General features: G+C 46.9%; 1 protein-coding gene across 1 annotated transcript in view; it reads left to right on the forward strand.

Moving 5' to 3' along the window:
* EXOC4 (exocyst complex component 4) overlaps nt 1–4,251 on the forward strand; it is a 436,574-nt gene extending 432,323 nt beyond the window's left edge. The window contains exon 18 of the mRNA XM_064703095.1: nt 2,992–4,251. Coding sequence (XP_064559165.1) covers nt 2,992–3,229 — 238 coding nt within the window. The 3' untranslated portion in view covers nt 3,230–4,251. The remainder of the gene's footprint in view (nt 1–2,991) is intronic.
* Nucleotides 4,252–16,822: the final 12,571 nt, after the last annotated feature.

Genomic DNA, 16,822 nt, shown 5'->3' on the forward strand with positions numbered 1-16,822 from the left:
CTCTCACAAGTGTGTTTGTCCCTGCCATTAGAAACCTTCTTTTGATTGTCAAGAGGTGGCTGAGGGAAGCGAGTTGTAAAGGATGGAGGGAATAAATAAATAAATGGAGGACAGTGAGGGGAATCTGCTCCGTGGAAAGCTCCAGATTCACTTTAAAACCACAAAGGAGGCCAAGTGCTTTGTGGTTTTAAAGTTGATGTTTAAAAACCAAGGAAACCAGTTAAAAATTATCAAAAGCTCAGTCTGTCACCTGACAAATAGGTTAATAAATAATTGTGAGGGATTAGCAAACTAACCAGAGAGCAAGTTTAGCTCCCCAAGATCTCTTTTGGTTTTAATGTGGGCACAGGGAAGGACAGGGAAGCTGATTTACCCTTCCCAGACCATCAGCCTGGGCAGGAAAAGCTCCCAGGGCTCAGCCAGGGGAGATCTGGGGGCAGAAGAGAGGAGCTCAAAGCAGGGGTGGAACTGGATGGGCTTTAAGGTCTCTTTCAACCCAAACCATCGTGTGAGTCCCAATAAAGGGAATTTTTATCACTTTGACTTTGGGTGCCCAGAGCAGCTGGGGCTGCCCCTGGATCCCTGGCAGTGCCCAAGGCCAGGCTGGACAGGGCTTGGGGCTCCTTGGGATGGTAGAAAGTGGAACAAGAGGAGCTTTGAGATCCCTTCCAACCCAATCCTCTCTGGGATTTTCAGATGACGTTCAGCATGAATATGTCTGTGCTTTGTTCAGCTTTCTCTGCTCATGGCACTGCTGAATAAAAGCAAGAACTCGTGGAATTCTGCAAAAGGAAAGGTCTGGGCCATTGTCACGATCCGTCCTTACAAACGGGGTTCGTGATGATTCATGGATTGATCTCAAGGTGCAAAAAAACCGACACAGCACAGGGGATTTGCAGTGATAATCAAAACAAATGCAGTTTTATTGAGTGACCATAGCAAAATGTGATAGAGGGATTAAGGGAGAGAAAAAGATAGAGAAAGAGAGAGAAAAAAAGAGAGGGAGAAAGAGGGGGATATAGCTACCAAACGTAGAAACAAAGTCCTTTGGTCCAGTCTCTCGCAAACATCTTTTATGAAAAATCCTTTCCTTAGGATTTTTCCTCCTGAGAAGCTGAAAGGCCTCAGGAACAAAATGAAAACAATGGTTATCTGCTGCTGTGGGATGCAACAGGTGCATCTGGGATTGGCCCATATTGGATGTTTCTAATTAATGGCCAATCACAGTCAGCTGGCTCAGACAGAGAGCTCGAGCCACAAACCTTTGCTATCATTCTTTCCTGTTCTATTCTTAGCCAGCCTTCTGAGGAAACCCTTTCTTCTATTCTTTCAGTATAGTTTTAATATAATATATATCATAAAATAATAAATCAGCCTTCTGAAACATGGAGTCAGATCCTCGTCTCTTCCCTCAGCCTGAGACCCCTGTGAACACCGTGACACCAGTCCAGTCGAGGATCCACCTGTTATGTCAGGGACATCTCAAAATCACTAACTCAGAGGTTTTTATTATGATAATTCTATTGGAAATTGTGAGGGGGGGAACAGATACAATAAGGAATAGATGTAACAGGTAGTCCATGTTCTCAGCAGTAAACAAGAGCCATTGTTTTCATAGTCCAGTGGTCACAACCTGCAGGCAAACATCTCGCTTTGGTCAGCTTTGGTCCCACACACACCTCCCCTGAGCTGGGGGTTTCAGTCCCATCCTTGGAAGGAGCAGAGGGGCCTTTCCACATGGGGGTTCCATGTCTCAGTCCTTGGTGGAGAGGGGCCTTTCCACATGGAGGTTTCATGTCTCAGTCCTTGATGGAGAGGTTCCTTACATCTCAGTCTGTCACGGTGGTTGTAAAACAGGTGAGGGTCTGCTGTGGGAGACCACCTGAAACTCAGGAGAAGTCCAGCCAGGCTGAGAGGTGGGACAGCTTCCAAAGCTGCTATTGTTGCAAACGGGGCACGGTGCCCTGTAGGAGCATCGAGGGGCAGCTCGATCAGGATGGACAGAGACAAGAGATCTCTGCAGCCAGGTCATGAATTTGGGGTTTATTGCACAGGGCCTGGGTGCAGAGCCCTGCTGGGATTTGGGGTTTATTGCACAGGGCCTGGGTGCAGGGCCCTGCTGGGATTTGGGGTTCATTGCAAAGGGCTCTGCTGGGATTTGGGGTTCATTGCAAAGGGCCTGGGGGCAGGGGCCTGCTGGAGCTGCAGCCACAGCTCAGAGCAGGCCCGAGAGAGGGGAGAGAGGATGAGAGGGTGAGAGAGTAAGAGGGTTAAGAGAGTAAAAGGCAAGAGGGCGAAGTTCCCATTACAATACAATAAATCTCCTTCTGTGTTGAATATTCTGATTCTCACTAACCAATCTAGTACAAGATACAAATCCTATAGCATTTACATACAGTCTGTAAGAATCATTACATTACCACACTGTGTTACATTTTAAACCCTAAAAACTCCTCTTTGGGCCCTTCTGCCAAGCTGTAGGGTCTGCTCTGACCCTTGGGCCTGTCTGCAAGCAGAGGGTGTTGTTCCATCAAAAGGGGGTTACCTTCAGCCAGCCACACCATTGTTTTCCAATTGTTCAGTAACTGAGGGATCTCAAAGCTTGCTTTCATTTCAATCTCACTTACAGTTTCCATATTCTCAAAATCTTTTGCCAGGCAATCATATTTATAAGGCTTTCCTGCTTCATCTTCCCCAACAGTGCCTCCTTCTTCTTCTCATTGGGCTCAGTGTAGCACAAACACACCTGTGAACAGCAGCCTGGCACTGTGCTCTCAGGGCCCAGAGCCCTTGGCACGTGTCATTTTCTCCTTCAGACCCAGAGATTTTAGACAGGGGAGGTTTTTCTTCAGTGGTCCCCAAATGACAATCATGTGGCAGATGAGGGAAAATTCACCATCCATGTGAGACACAGAACCCATCAGTTCCTGTTGTCAGGAATCTCACAGCCATCCAGCAGCAGGGCTGAGCAGGGTGTTTTTCTCTCTGCAGGCAGTACTACGAGATGCTCTACAACACGGCGGACGAGCTGCTGAACCTGGTGGTGGACCAGGGCGTGAAGTACACGGAGCTGGAGTACATCTACGCCCTGAACCTGCTGCACCGCAGCCAGACGGGCGTGGGCGACCAGACCACGCAGAACATGAGGCTGCAGCGCCTCAAGGAGATCATCTGCGAGCAGGCTGCCATCAAGCAGGCCACCAAGGACAAGAAGATCACCACCGTGTGAGCCCCTCTGCCACCCCCTCACCCGCGGCCGGCGGGCGGCACCTCCGAGTTTGTTTTTTGTTGGTTTTGTTCTGTTTTAATGAAAGAAAAAGTGGGAGTTTTCTGGGCATTGTGGTGAGGAGAGAAATGCCATTTGAGATTTGGGTGGTTTTGGTGTGTGTCCATGTAATGCTTCTTTCATGTTCTCCCAAAAGTGATTCCGCAGCAGGAGCCCCAGCGGGGTTTGGGGTGGGATATTCGGCTTTGCTCTGTTGCTGCTGCTTTGCCTTGAGATGTAAAGGGAGCTGTGGGGTGGGAAAAGGGAAAATGGGGTCTTGGAAGTTCAGACCACACTAAATAATCAGCACCCTGCCAGTCAGTCCCTGACCTCTTGATCACACATGGGATCTCGATGGTTTGGAGATCTTCTTCGGAGCCTGCTCAGCTCTGCCAGTGCTCCCTCCAGGCTGTTCCCACGTGAAGTTTCCTGCTGTTTCCCCTGCTCAAAGCTGGGGTTGTTTGTTCCTTCAGGTGGTGATCAGGCAGTGCAGCACGTGGGAGGTGACACGGGACCATTTGTTTCCACTTCTCCTCTTTCATTATCCCGGAGCCATCTGGCGCCGGCTCCCGCAGCGCCGGGGGGGATGCGGGAGAAAATTGCCAATATAAAATAACAAAATAACAAAAAAGCTTCCTTTTCTTGTCCTGAATGTCATCTCTGAGTCCCCCCAGCTCCAGGGATATTTTGTGGCTGTCACTTGATGCACTGGAAGGGCTGGCAGGGTTGTGTAGCTCAGCACCAATGATCAGCAAGGGCAGGAGGGCACACCCAGGGCACACCCAGGGCACCAACTCTGCCCTGACCCTTTAAATTCACCTGGAAAAATTCACCTCATTCCTCCAAAATCTGAATCCACTGCACTTGTATTTGCCACAAAAACTGGGAACCCAGCTGGGTTTCCTGTGCTGGGAAAGGTTCTCTCTGAGCTGTAGGTGCTTTGCGTGTCAACCTTGAAATTGCAGAATTAAAGGATGTTTAAAATCCCTGGTGGTTTGTCTGGCTGTTTTTAAGAACTCTCGTTCCTGAGGTGTTTAAAAGATTCCTCTCCAGGCCCAAATTCGGTGTTCTCCAAGGCTCCACCAGTGTGGAAATGATTTTCTGAGGCACTCAGTCCAGCCCTCAGTGACCATGGACCAACTCCAGAGGCTTCTCACCATCCATGCAGGAAGCAGAACCCCTCAGTTCCTGTTGTTAGGAATCTTCTGAGGTTTTTTCCCCTCCTTTTATTCATAATCCCTCCTTTTTTTCCCTCCTTTTATTTATAATCCCTCCTTTTTTCCCTCCTTTTATTCATATTTTTCTCATGCCAGCATTGGCCATTAACTGCAGGCGTTCCTCCTTTTCCCTGATGGGTTTGCAGGAACGGGGAGAATTCCATGAGGGATGGTGATGGGAGGTTCCTGGGATCACAGATCTGTGTTCACCTGCTCAGACACGGCCACGAGGAGGTCCTGGAATGCTGGATGTTCCCTACAAGAACTTTGGGAAAGGGAAAAGGAGCTGGTTGGTACAAGGAAATGAGATTTCCTGTCCCTTGTCCTTGCTTGCTACAAGGAAATCCCATTTTGGACCCTTTGAGGTGTGGGACTGATGTGTGAGGAGCTCTGAATTCAGACTGGGCTGCTGTGTGCTGGTGTGCAATTGGTTAATTATTAATTTATTAATAATCTGAGGCTCTGCTTTGCTGATCTCAGGCTTTGCAGTCCACATTTCCCTCCCACCCAGCAGCTGTGCTGGTGGGGGCCGGGACAGATTGGATAAAATCAGGAAAATCTCATCTTTGGGAGTATTTTTGAGTCTAAAACAAATGATTTAGACTGTTTTTCCTTGAGCTGCCCCTCACATTGCCCATGAGGAGTGAACAGGGCAGCAGGGACTCACCTACAGCAGGTGGAGAGGAAAGAGAAGACTTTGCAATTGAGGTAATTAATGTTTACAATTAACTGGTGTCTCCTCAAGAGCTCAGACTCTCAGTCCTCTCCAAACCTTCACAAGGGAGGTGAATATTCCAAGGGATCACACCAAGGAGAAAGGCAGGAGCAGGGTGTGGAATGTGGGAATCCAGACCCCAAACACCCCACGGACATTCCCTGCTCCAGCTCCCTCTCTACACCACACGAACGTTGGACTCCATCATCTCAGAAATCTTTTCCAACCTTAATTCCAGGATTCTTCCTTGCAGCAGCATCGTGGAATCCCCATCATGGGATCCTCACGGAATATTTTTTCCTGGGAATGTGGAAAGGAATGAAGCACGTTTCCTTCCCACCAGGAGTGTAACACACCACGGATGCTGTGGTTTTTGAAGCACAGAAATCAGGTTGTTTATCACAGAGACTTGTTCAGCCTGGAGAAAAAGAGGCTCAGGGGGCACCTCCTCACTGCCTACAACTCCCTTACAAGAGGTTGTAGCCAAGTGGGATTTGGTTTCTTCTCCCCTAAGCAACAGGGAGCGACCTCAAGTTTTACCAGGAGATTGGAAATGAGAGAAAAGTTCCCCTTGCAAAGGCTCTGAGTGTTGGTGTTTGCTCCAAACCTCTCTCACTAACAGGAGATACCTCAAGTTTTACCAGGAGAGGTTCAGATTGGAAATGAGGGAAAAGTTCCCCTTGCAAAGGCTCTGAGTGTTGGTGTTTGCTCCAAACCCTCTCTCACTAATCAGGTTCTACCAGGAGAGGTTTAGATTGGAAATGAAGGAAAAGTTCCCCTTGCAAAGTGTGTTGGTGTTTGTTCCAAACCCACTCTCACTAACAAGAGACACCTCAAGTTTTACCAGGAGAGGTTCAGATTGGAAATGAAGGAAAAGTTCCCCTTGCAAAGTGTGTTGGTGTTTGTTCCAAACCCTCTCGCACTAATCAGGTTTTACCAGGAGAGGTTTAGATTGGAAATGAGGGAAAATTTATCCTTGCAAAGGCTCTGAGTGTTGGTGTTTGCTCCAAACCCTCTCTCACTAATCAGGTTCTACCAGGAGAGGTTTAGATTGGAAATGAGGGAAAATTTATCCTTGCAAAGTGTGTTGGTGTTTGTTCCAAACGCTCTCTCACTAACAGGAGATACCTCAAGTTTTATCAGGGGAGGTTTAGATTGGAAATGAGGGAAAAGTTCCCCTTGCAAAGTGTGTTGGTGTTTGTTCCAAACCCTCTCGCACTAATCAGGTTTTACCAGGAGAGGTAGATTGGAATTATCCTTGCAAAGGCTCTGAGTGTTGGTGTTTGTTCCAAACCCTCTCTCACTAACAGGAGATACCTCAAATTATACCAGGAGAGGTTCAGATTGGAAATGAGGGAAAATTTATCCTTGCAAAGGCTCTGAGTGTTGGTGTTTGCTCCAAACCCTCTACCACTAATCAGGTTCTACCAGGAGAGGTTTAGATAGGAAAGGAGGGAAAAGTTCCCCTTGCAAAGTGTGTTGGTGTTTGTTCCAAACCCACTTTCACTAACAAGAGACACCTCAAGTTTTACCAGGAGAGGTTCAGATTGGAAATGAGGGAAAATTTATCCTTGCAAAGTGTGTTGGTGTTTGTTCCAAACCCTCTCTCACTAATCAGGTTCTACCAGGAGAGGTTTAGATTGGAAATGAGGGAAAAGTTCCCCTTGCAAAGTGTGTTGGTGTTTGTTCCAAACCCACTCTCACTAACAGGAGACACCTCAAGTTTTACCAGGAGAGGTTTAGATTGGAAATGAAGGAAAAGTTCCCCTTGCAAAGGCTCTGAGTGTTGGTGTTTGTTCCAAACCCACTCTCACTAACAGGAGATACCTCAAGTTTTATCAGGGGAGGTTTAGATTGGAAATGAGGGAAAAGTTCCCCTTGCAAAGTGTGTTGGTGTTTGTTCCAAACCCACTTTCACTAACAAGAGACACCTCAAGTTTTACCAGGAGAGGTTCAGATTGGAAATGAGGGAAAAGTTCCCCTTGCAAAGGCTCTGAGTGTTGGTGTTTGTTCCAAACTCTCTCACTAACAGGAGATACCTCAAATTATACCAGGAGAGGTTTAGATTGGAAATGAGGGAAAATTTATCCTTGCAAAGGCTCTGAGTGTTGGTGTTTGCTCCAAACCCTCTCTCACTAACAGGAGATAACCTCAAGTTTTACCAGGAGAGGTTTAGATTGGAAATGAAGGAAAAGTTCCCCTTGCAAAGTGTGTTGGTGTTTGTTCCAAACCCTCTCGCACTAATCAGGTTTTACCAGGAGAAGTTCAGATTGGAAATGAGGGAAAATTTATCCTTGCAAAGGCTCTGAATGTTGGTGTTTGTTCCAAACCCTCTCTCACTAATCAGGTTCTACCTGGAGAGGTTTAGATTGGAAATGAGGGAAAAGTTCCCCTTGCAAAGGCTCTGAGTGCTGGTGTTTGTTCCAAACCCACTCTCACTAACAAGAGACACCTCACGTTTTACCAGGAGAGGTTCAGATTGGAAATGAGGGAAAAGTTCCCCTTGCAAAGTGTGTTGGTGTTTGTTCCAAACCCTCTCGCACTAATCAGGTTTTACCAGGAGAGGTAGATTGGAATTATCCTTGCAAAGGCTGTGAGTGTTGGTGTTTGTTCCAAACCCTCTCTCACTAACAGGAGATACCTCAAGTTTTACCAGGAGAGGTTTAGATTGGAAATGAGGGAAAATTTATCCTTGCAAAGGCTCTGAGTGTTGGTGTTTGCTCCAAACCCTCTCTCACTAACAGGAGATACCTCAAGTTTTATCAGGGGAGGTTTAGATTGGAAATGAGGGAAAATTTATCCTTGCAAAGGCTCTGAGTGTTGGTGTTTGCTCCAAACCCTCTCTCACTAATCAGGTTCTACCAGGAGAGGTTTAGATTGGAAATGAGGGAAAAGTTCCCCTTGCAAAGGCTCTGAGTGTTGGTGTTTGTTCCAAACCCACTCTCACTAACAAGAGACACCTCAAGTTTTACCAGGAGAGGTTCAGATTGGAAATGAAGGAAAAGTTCCCCTTGCAAAGTGTGTTGGTGTTTGTTCCAAACCCTCTCTCACTAACAGGAGATACCTCAAGTTTTATCAGGGGAGGTTTAGATTGGAAAGGAGGGAAAAGTTCCCCTTGCAAAGGCTCTGAGTGTTGGTGTTTGCTCCAAACCCTCTCTCACTAATCAGGTTCTACCAGGAGAGGTAGATTGGAATTATCCTTGCAAAGGCTGTGAGTGTTGATGTTTGCTCCAAACCCTGTCTCACTAATCAGGTTCTACCAGGAGAGGTTTAGATTGGAAATGAGGGAAAAGTTCCCCTTGCAAGGGCTGTGAGTGTTGGTGTTTGTTCCAAACTCTCTCACTAACAGGAGACACCTCAAGTTTTACCAGGGGAGGTTCAGATTGGAAATGAGGGAAAAGTTCCCCTTGCAAAGTGTGTTGGTGTTTGTTCCAAACCCTCTCGCACTAATCAGGTTTTACCAGGAGAGGTAGATTGGAATTATCCTTGCAAAGGCTCTGAGTGTTGGTGTTTGTTCCAAACCCACTCTCACTAACAGGAGATCCTGTGGGTGTGGGGGAGAGATTTTGGGAACAATTCTTGTTTGCAGAGCTGGGCTGTGGGTAGAGACAAGCTGTTGTGGTTGGGAGTAAATAACTCCTCAGACAACCCCTCACCGTGTCCCCACAGCCCCTCAGCATCCCTCTGCAGCCACACTCTTCCTCTTGGCTTCCTCTGGGACACCTGAGGCTCCTGAGGGGTTTGGGAAACCCTGAGGGCACATTTGGGGTTTGAAGTCCTGGACTCTCCACAGAGGAGCCACCAAACCCTTTTGGGTTTGTATCATGGGCCGGGGTCTCTGATCTGGATAAATATTCTGAGGAATTCCTTGAAAGTGAGGAATTACAGAGCTGTCTGTGCATTCCCAAATTTCCTTCTCCCTCACAAATAAGTTGTGAATCCCTGGATTTACTCAGGAAGGGGAAACAATGGGAGACAGAGGCTGGGAGCCCACGTTGGTCTGGAATGGTGAATCCAGAGCCATGGAGAGGGCTGGTTTATGGGATATGGCTCTCCAATATGGCAAAAACAACCAAAAACAGACCCAGGAAGGATGGAAAAACAACACAGGGGTGTTATCCTTCAGATGGAGCCAACACAGGGAATTCCCAAACCAATCCTGGTGTCTTGGATTCCCAGCAATCCTCCATGGAATTCTCGTATCTCCCCTTGAACTCAAACCCCCCACACCCCAAACCTCCTTGTGGGGTGATTTCTGGGAAGAACCATCCCGATCCCTGTCACCGGCCAGGCTCTCTGCACAAATCCCAAACAGGACAGGGCTGCTGGGAACGTGTCTTGAGCTGTTTGGTTTTCCAGCACCAGCCTCATTCCATGGCTGTGGCAATGGGAAGATGCCCTCAGCTCACAGCCCAGGCAGCAGACACAGAACTCAATGTCACAGCTCACTTTAACAGTTCTGTGACCAATCCCACAAAGCCAAAGCACATTGACAGCAGCTCCATCCAACCACTGGAAGCACAGGTACCTTTGGTTAAACAATGCTGGCTTATTTCAAACCCAATTCCTGCTTGTGAGCCTTCAAACACAATGCACAGAGCTCCGTTATTAACTTAGAACTCCCCAATATCTCACTGATAAACTTTTCTGCAGCTTGGGGAGTTATTCTGGACAAGCATCAAAACACAGACCATTGTTCTGTTTGTCTTTAATTTTCTGCTTCTCACATCATTTTTCTGCTGACCAATCTCATGGCTGCTGCTGAGCTCCAATCACAGTTCTGCCTTTTGCAGCTTTCCCAAAACTCTCTGAATTTATGGATTCCCACAGGTTTGGGCCGAGCCCCACAGTCCCCCATTGGAGCTCAGGTGTCCTCCTGGTCCTGTCCAGCTCCATCAGGCTCTGGCTGTCCTGGATTTGTCCCTTCTGAGGGATGGAACAGCAGCTCAAGGCTCCTGAAAGCACCTTGGGAAAACTTTTCTGCCCTTGGGAAACTTTCCTGCCCTCCCAGCATTGATTTTTCCTTTCCTGCTGTCTGGTTCCTGTTTGTCCATCCCAGCCTATGAAAATTGGTCACACAGGGCGTCTATAACACATTTGCAGTGGGAGATGGTTTCCCACAGGGAAAAAAAAAAACAAAATGGTGTTGGAAACTGTGCAAAAATACTCAGATCCTCCTTTATGCTTGACCTGAGCTGTGCAGAGCACGACCTACCCCGAATCTGCCCTGCAGGAGGGACCCAGTCCTCACTCTGGGATCTTTTACAAGAGCACAGAACATCTCCAGCTCTGCATCCAGTGCTGGCATCAGCAGGATTTGGAGCTGCTGGAGAGAGCCCAGAGAATCCATGGAGCTGCACCAGGGCTGGAGCCAGGCTGGGAGAGCTGGGAATGTTCCCTGGAGCAGGGAGGGATCCAGGGAGAGCTGGGAATGTTCCCTGGAGCAGGGAAGGCTCCAGGCAGAGCTGGGAATGTTCCCCTGGAGCAGGGAAGGCTCCAGGGAGAGCTGGGAATGTTCCCTGGAGCAGGGAAGGCTCCAGGGAGAGCTGGGAATGTTCCCTGGAGCAGGGAAGGCTCCAGGGAGAGCTGCCAGCACAGGGCAGGGCCTGCAGGGGCTCCAGGAGAGCTGCAGAGGGACTGGGGACAAGGCCTGCAGGGACAGCACCCAGGGAATGGCTCCCACTGCCAGAGGGCAGCCATGGGTGGCATCTTGGCAATGAGCAATTCCTGCCTGGGCTGGCATTGCCAGAGCAGCTGGGGCTGCCCCTGATCCCTGCAGTGCCCAAGGCCAGGCTGGAGCAGCCTGGGATGGTGGGCTTGGAATGGGATGGGCTTGAAGGGCCCTTCCCACCCAAACCATTCTGGCATTTGGGACACTCAGAATCCATCCCCAGGGGTTTTTATGGAAGCTGGGGATGGCAAAGGGAAGGGAGACCCTTCCTGGAGTGCTGAGATTGCCAGTGAAGCCCCCAGAGCCCAAAATCCCTTCCTGGAGAGGAGTCGGGGTGGGGATGGATCCAATGCCAGGCTGGGAGAGCTGGGAATGGAGGGAATTCCCTGGAGAGGGAGCCTGGGCTGGGATTTTGGGAAGGGATTCCCAGAGCAGCTGGGGCTGCCCCTGATCCCTGCAGTGCCCAAGGTTGGACACTGGGGCTGGAGCAGCCTGGGATGGTGGGAGCTGTCCCTGCCATGGCTGGGGTGGCACTGGGTGATCTTTAATGTCCCTTCCCACCCAAAGCATTCCATGATTCTGTTCCCTTGCTCCAGTCCTTCCCCAGAAATCCTTCTGCTGTCCTGGCATGACCCTGCAGGACACAGCAGGTCCCAGACAAAGCCTGTGGGTTCTGTTTTGCGGAGCCCCATGAAAAGCTGGCAGCTCTGCCAGGAATCATTGCAGGGAAGGGCTCCTCTGGTGCTTAAAGAGACAAGGAAATATTCTCCAGACCACAAACCCGAAATGTTTCCACGGGGGCTGTAAACGTTCATGAGGGTTTCACAATTTCCTTTTTACAGCCCCATAATCTTTACTGGGTTTTAATTATGCCACGATCCTGAAGCCTGTGCCAGACACAGTGGGAAAGGTGGAAGGAAAAGGAAATTGCTCCGGTTCCTTTCATAGTTTGAGGGTCAGCGTCCAACACATCATCACCTGAGGGTTTCTTCCCTTTTTTATCCTCTTGATTAAGGATAATATAAACCTGATATAAATTCATTTATTGGATGTATACACACGGGCAGGGATAGGACAGGGATGGATGGATGGATGGATGGATGGATGGATGGATGGATGATGGATGGATGGATGGATGGATGGATGGATGGATGGATGATGGATGGATGGACGATGGAAGGATGGATGGGGATGGATGGATGGATGGATGGATGGATGGATGATGATGGATGGATGGATGAGTGGATGGATGGATGGATGGATGGATGGATGATGATGGATGGATGATGGATGGATGGATGGATGGATGGATGGATGGATGGATGGATGATGGATGGATGGATGGATGGATGGATGATGGATGGATGGATGGATGGATGGATGATGGATGGATGGATGATGGATGGATGGATGGATGGATGGATGGATGGATGGATGATGGATGGATGGATGATGGATGGATGATGGATGGATGGATGATGGATGGATGATGGATGGATGATGGATGGATGGATGGATGGATGGATGGATGGATGGATGGATGGATGGATGGATGGATGGATGATGGATGGATGGATGGATGGATGGATGGATGATGGATGGATGGATGATGGATGGATGGATGGATGGATGGATGGATGATGGATGGATGGATGGATGGATGATGGATGGATGATGGATGGATGGATGGATGGATGGATGGATGGAGGATGGATGATGGATGGATGATGGATGGATGGATGATGGAAGGATGGTGGATGGATGTGGATGGATGGATGGGATGGATGGATGGATGGATGGATGGACGATGGATGGATGATGGATGGATGGATGGAGGATGGATGGATGATGGATGGATGATGGATGGATGGATGGATGGATGGATGGATGGATGATGGATGGATGGATGATGGATGGATGGATGGATGATGGATGGATGGATGATGGATGGATGGATGATGGATGGATGGATGGATGATGGATGATGGATGATGGATGGATGGATGATGGATGGATGGATGGATGATGGATGGATGGATGGATGGATGATGGATGGATGGATGGATGGATGGATGATGGATGGATGGATGGATGGATGATGGATGGATGGATGGATGGATGGATGATGGATGGATGGATGGATGGATGATGGATGGATGGATGGATGGATGATGGATGGATGATGGATGGATGGATGGATGGATGATGGATGGATGGATGATGGATGGATGGATGGATGGATGGATGGATGGATGGATGATGGATGGATGGATGGATGGATGGATGGATGGATGGATGATGGATGATGGATGGATGGATGGATGATGGATGGATGGATGATGGATGGATGGATGGATGATGGATGATGGATGGATGATGGATGGATGGATGGATGATGGATGGATGATGGAAGGATGGATGGATGGATGGATGGATGGATGGATGGATGATGGATGGATGGATGATGGATGGATGGATGATGGATGGATGGATGATGGATGGATGATGGATGGATGGATGGATGATGGATGGATGATGGATGGATGGATGGATGGATGGATGGATGATGGATGGATGGATGGATGGATGGATGGATGGATGATGGATGGATGGATGATGGAAGGATGGATGATGGATGGATGGATGGATGATGGATGGATGGATGATGGAAGGATGGATGACCAGTCACAGTCAGCTGGCTCAGACAGAGAGTTTGAGGCAGCTGCCTTTGTTATCATTCTTGCTTTTCTATTCTTAGCTTAGCCAGCCTTCTGAGAACCTTTCCTTCTATTCTTTTTAGTACAGTTTTAATGTAATATATATCATAAAATAATTAATCAAGCCCTCTGAAATACAGAGTCAAATCCTCATCTCTTCCTTCCACATAAGACCCCTGTGACCACCGTCACACATCGGTGTTCATTATTTACTCTGCTGAGCTGAGGCACGGCAGCAATCAGGGGAGAAAATGGAATTGTTCAGGCCTTGGATTTTGGTGTTTGTGATTTCCTCTGCTGAGCTGCAGCATGAAATGGGTTTGGCACAGCCAGGGGAGGGAGCAGGGCCGGTGTTGGCCATCGACACTCCTGGGTAGGGAGGGCTCCTCTGTCAGTGTGGGGAGGTTTGATGAGCTCAATAAGTGCGGATTTACAGCTGCAGCTCTGGGTTTGGCGTTGTTTTAATGGGCATTCGGTGTTTGCTGTTCCAGAGCCAGCAGAATGTGGGGAACATTTCACACCGGAGCCAAGCAGGGTTTGAAATTCAAAATAAGATGGAATATTTGGGGAAACACCTCACCCACCTGATGCCTCAGGTTTAGTTTTTATATTTTTCCCATTCTGTGCTGCTTTAGTGTGTGGGTCTGAGCTTCATATTATGGGATGGTGAGCTGTGTGCACAGAGCAGGGAGACAAAACAATTCCTGCTCCAGCTGGGCACCAAGGACAAATTGTCACTGTCATATTTTCTGGAAAAATCCATTTAATTGTCCAATTCCAGCTCCAGTTTCTACTGTCCCATCCTCCCAGATTGCTCTCCTCAATTTGCTATTTTTGCACTTTTTTGGGCCTGAAGTTGCCCAAAACCCAAGCTGTCCTTGGTTGTGGGGCTGGAAGAGGATTGTTCTGACTGAGCTGTGAGGAGAACTTGGTGACACTTTTTATGGAGTTCAGAGTCACACACTAATGCAGAATGTGGAAAATATGAAAGCTGAAAGTCAAGGCATCACTCCCCAGCCCCAGACAGATCTCCCCCTTCCCTCGCAGGGTTTTCTGTCCTTTCTGAGCTCTCCACTGCCAGGGGCTGCTCAGTGGAGAAGGAATAAATCCCATTAAGGGTTTGAACATTTATGACCAGGGAGATAATAAAAGGAGGTAATTTGGGGTGGCTTTATTGCACTTATCATAATGTTTCCCTGAAGCACAGAGATAAAAGTCAGCGAGCAATGTCCATAAGGAGTTTTTATATCTCCCTTTTCATTTTTTTTCTTTGCAATAATCACCTCATTCAAAGATTGGGTCACTTTACCAGCTATGGAAATTCACTGCAATAACCCCATCCCCAATATTAAAATGTTTCACCACATGCATGAATTCTTTCCCCATGTTTATTTTTACAGGGATTTGTATTTGGAGACATTTCCTCCTCCTTTTCCCTTTATTTTCTGCCTCTTCATTCTCAGTTTACCCCATTCTGCAATGTGGAAAAAAAAAGGTGGAAGTTAGACCCAAAAACTCAAATATCTTAGCATCTTTATTTCAAATTTGTATTAGGAGCAGATTGCTGTGATATAAAACCAGAACAACACACAAAGATATCTCAAAAACTGTAATTTTGCTTTCCCCTGCTGTGACAGTCTCATCTCTCATTATTTCCCAAAAATCTGGCAAAATTACATAGATTTTATTTTTTTCCACCCGTCAGTTCTGAAATTGTACCTTTCTCTTAAGGAAAAACATTATTTCACCAACTATGGAGCGTTAATGGTGTGTTGTGAAAGAAAGTGTAATAGCAGAAATCTAATTTATATTTCTCTCTGTGTGTATATACATATAGATATATAGATATATAGCTATAAAATTAATATTCCCAGGTCTGCTCCAGTGCAATTGGAGGCACAAAACTCACTTAAAGTCATCTCCTCAGGCAGGAGAAGAGACCCAGCCATTTACTGATCCCTAACAAAAAGTATTTTCCCCTTCCATCTTTTTGCCTGAAATCCCTCTTTTATGCTATTTTTGGCCCTTCCCAATGGGATATGTGAAAAATGCCTATTTTATGATTGGCTTTTCACAAATATTAAAATGAATGTTATATGTGCTTTGTTAGAAAGTGATGCTGTATTAATTTTCTAAAGTAGTGTGGTAAATAAAGCTTTAGGTTATAACATAAGGTTAAAATAGAAACTATGCTATGTAAGATACTTTTTTTCCTAAAGAAAGGACTCACACTGAGATAGCAGCCACAGGACACCTGAATCTTTCAGAGAAAGAGAATTTATTGCTCCATTATTGGGAGAAACGAACTTCTTCCTGCCTCATTTGGGTGATGTTAGGAGTTCTTCAAGTTAGGAGTTGATGATGACCAGACACAATCCTGTGTTTGAATGGAATTTATGCATCATGGATGAGGTGTATGAATATGAAACAGGCTGTTGTTTTTAAGGGTTAATCCTCTGTTAACGTGGGTCCTTTTTTAGGCTTATTTTGCCCAGAAAAGGTACCTGGACTGTCCATAACTCTTTGTTTCTATTGCCTCATATGGTCCTAATTCAAACTGTCCAAATTATTATTACTCTAATTGTATTGCTATTTTATAACCATTTTATTACTATTAAACTTTTAACATTTCAAAAACATGTGATTGGCATTTTTCACAGGTGGCACAACCGCAGGTTACAGGTGGGGTTCTGGGGGCTGTGGTCGTACAGGTGAGACACCACACACTGGAAACCATTTCATCCTCAGGTGTGTCAATGTTAATATGCAAATTGGGTTTAATAAGGGTCTGGGTCACCTTATGGTTGATCAAAACCAATTTGGTCACCCTGCACACACTGAGGCTGCAGTAAAGGCTCTGTGTTTGCCAGAGAGTCTTTGTGCTCCTCTTTATCTCCTTAAATTGACATATTTATAACTGTGAAAAATGCCAATCACTCGTTCTTTAACATTTTTAAAGTTTAATAGTAATAAAATGGTTATAAAAATAGCAATGTAATTAGAGTAATAATAATTTGGACGGTTTGAATTAGGACAATATGAGACAATAGAAAGAAAGAGTTAGGAACAGTCCAGGTATCTTTTCTGGGCAAAATAAGCCCAAAAAAGGACCCATGTTAACAGAGGATTAACCCTTAAAAACAATAACCTATTGCATATTCATACACCTCATCCATGATGCATAAATTCCATTCAAACTCAGGATTCTGTCTGGGCAGTGTCAGCTTCTTCCTCTGA

Source organism: Zonotrichia leucophrys, chromosome 1A (assembly GCF_028769735.1).
Source record: "Zonotrichia leucophrys gambelii isolate GWCS_2022_RI chromosome 1A, RI_Zleu_2.0, whole genome shotgun sequence".
NCBI lineage: Eukaryota > Metazoa > Chordata > Aves > Passeriformes > Passerellidae > Zonotrichia > Zonotrichia leucophrys.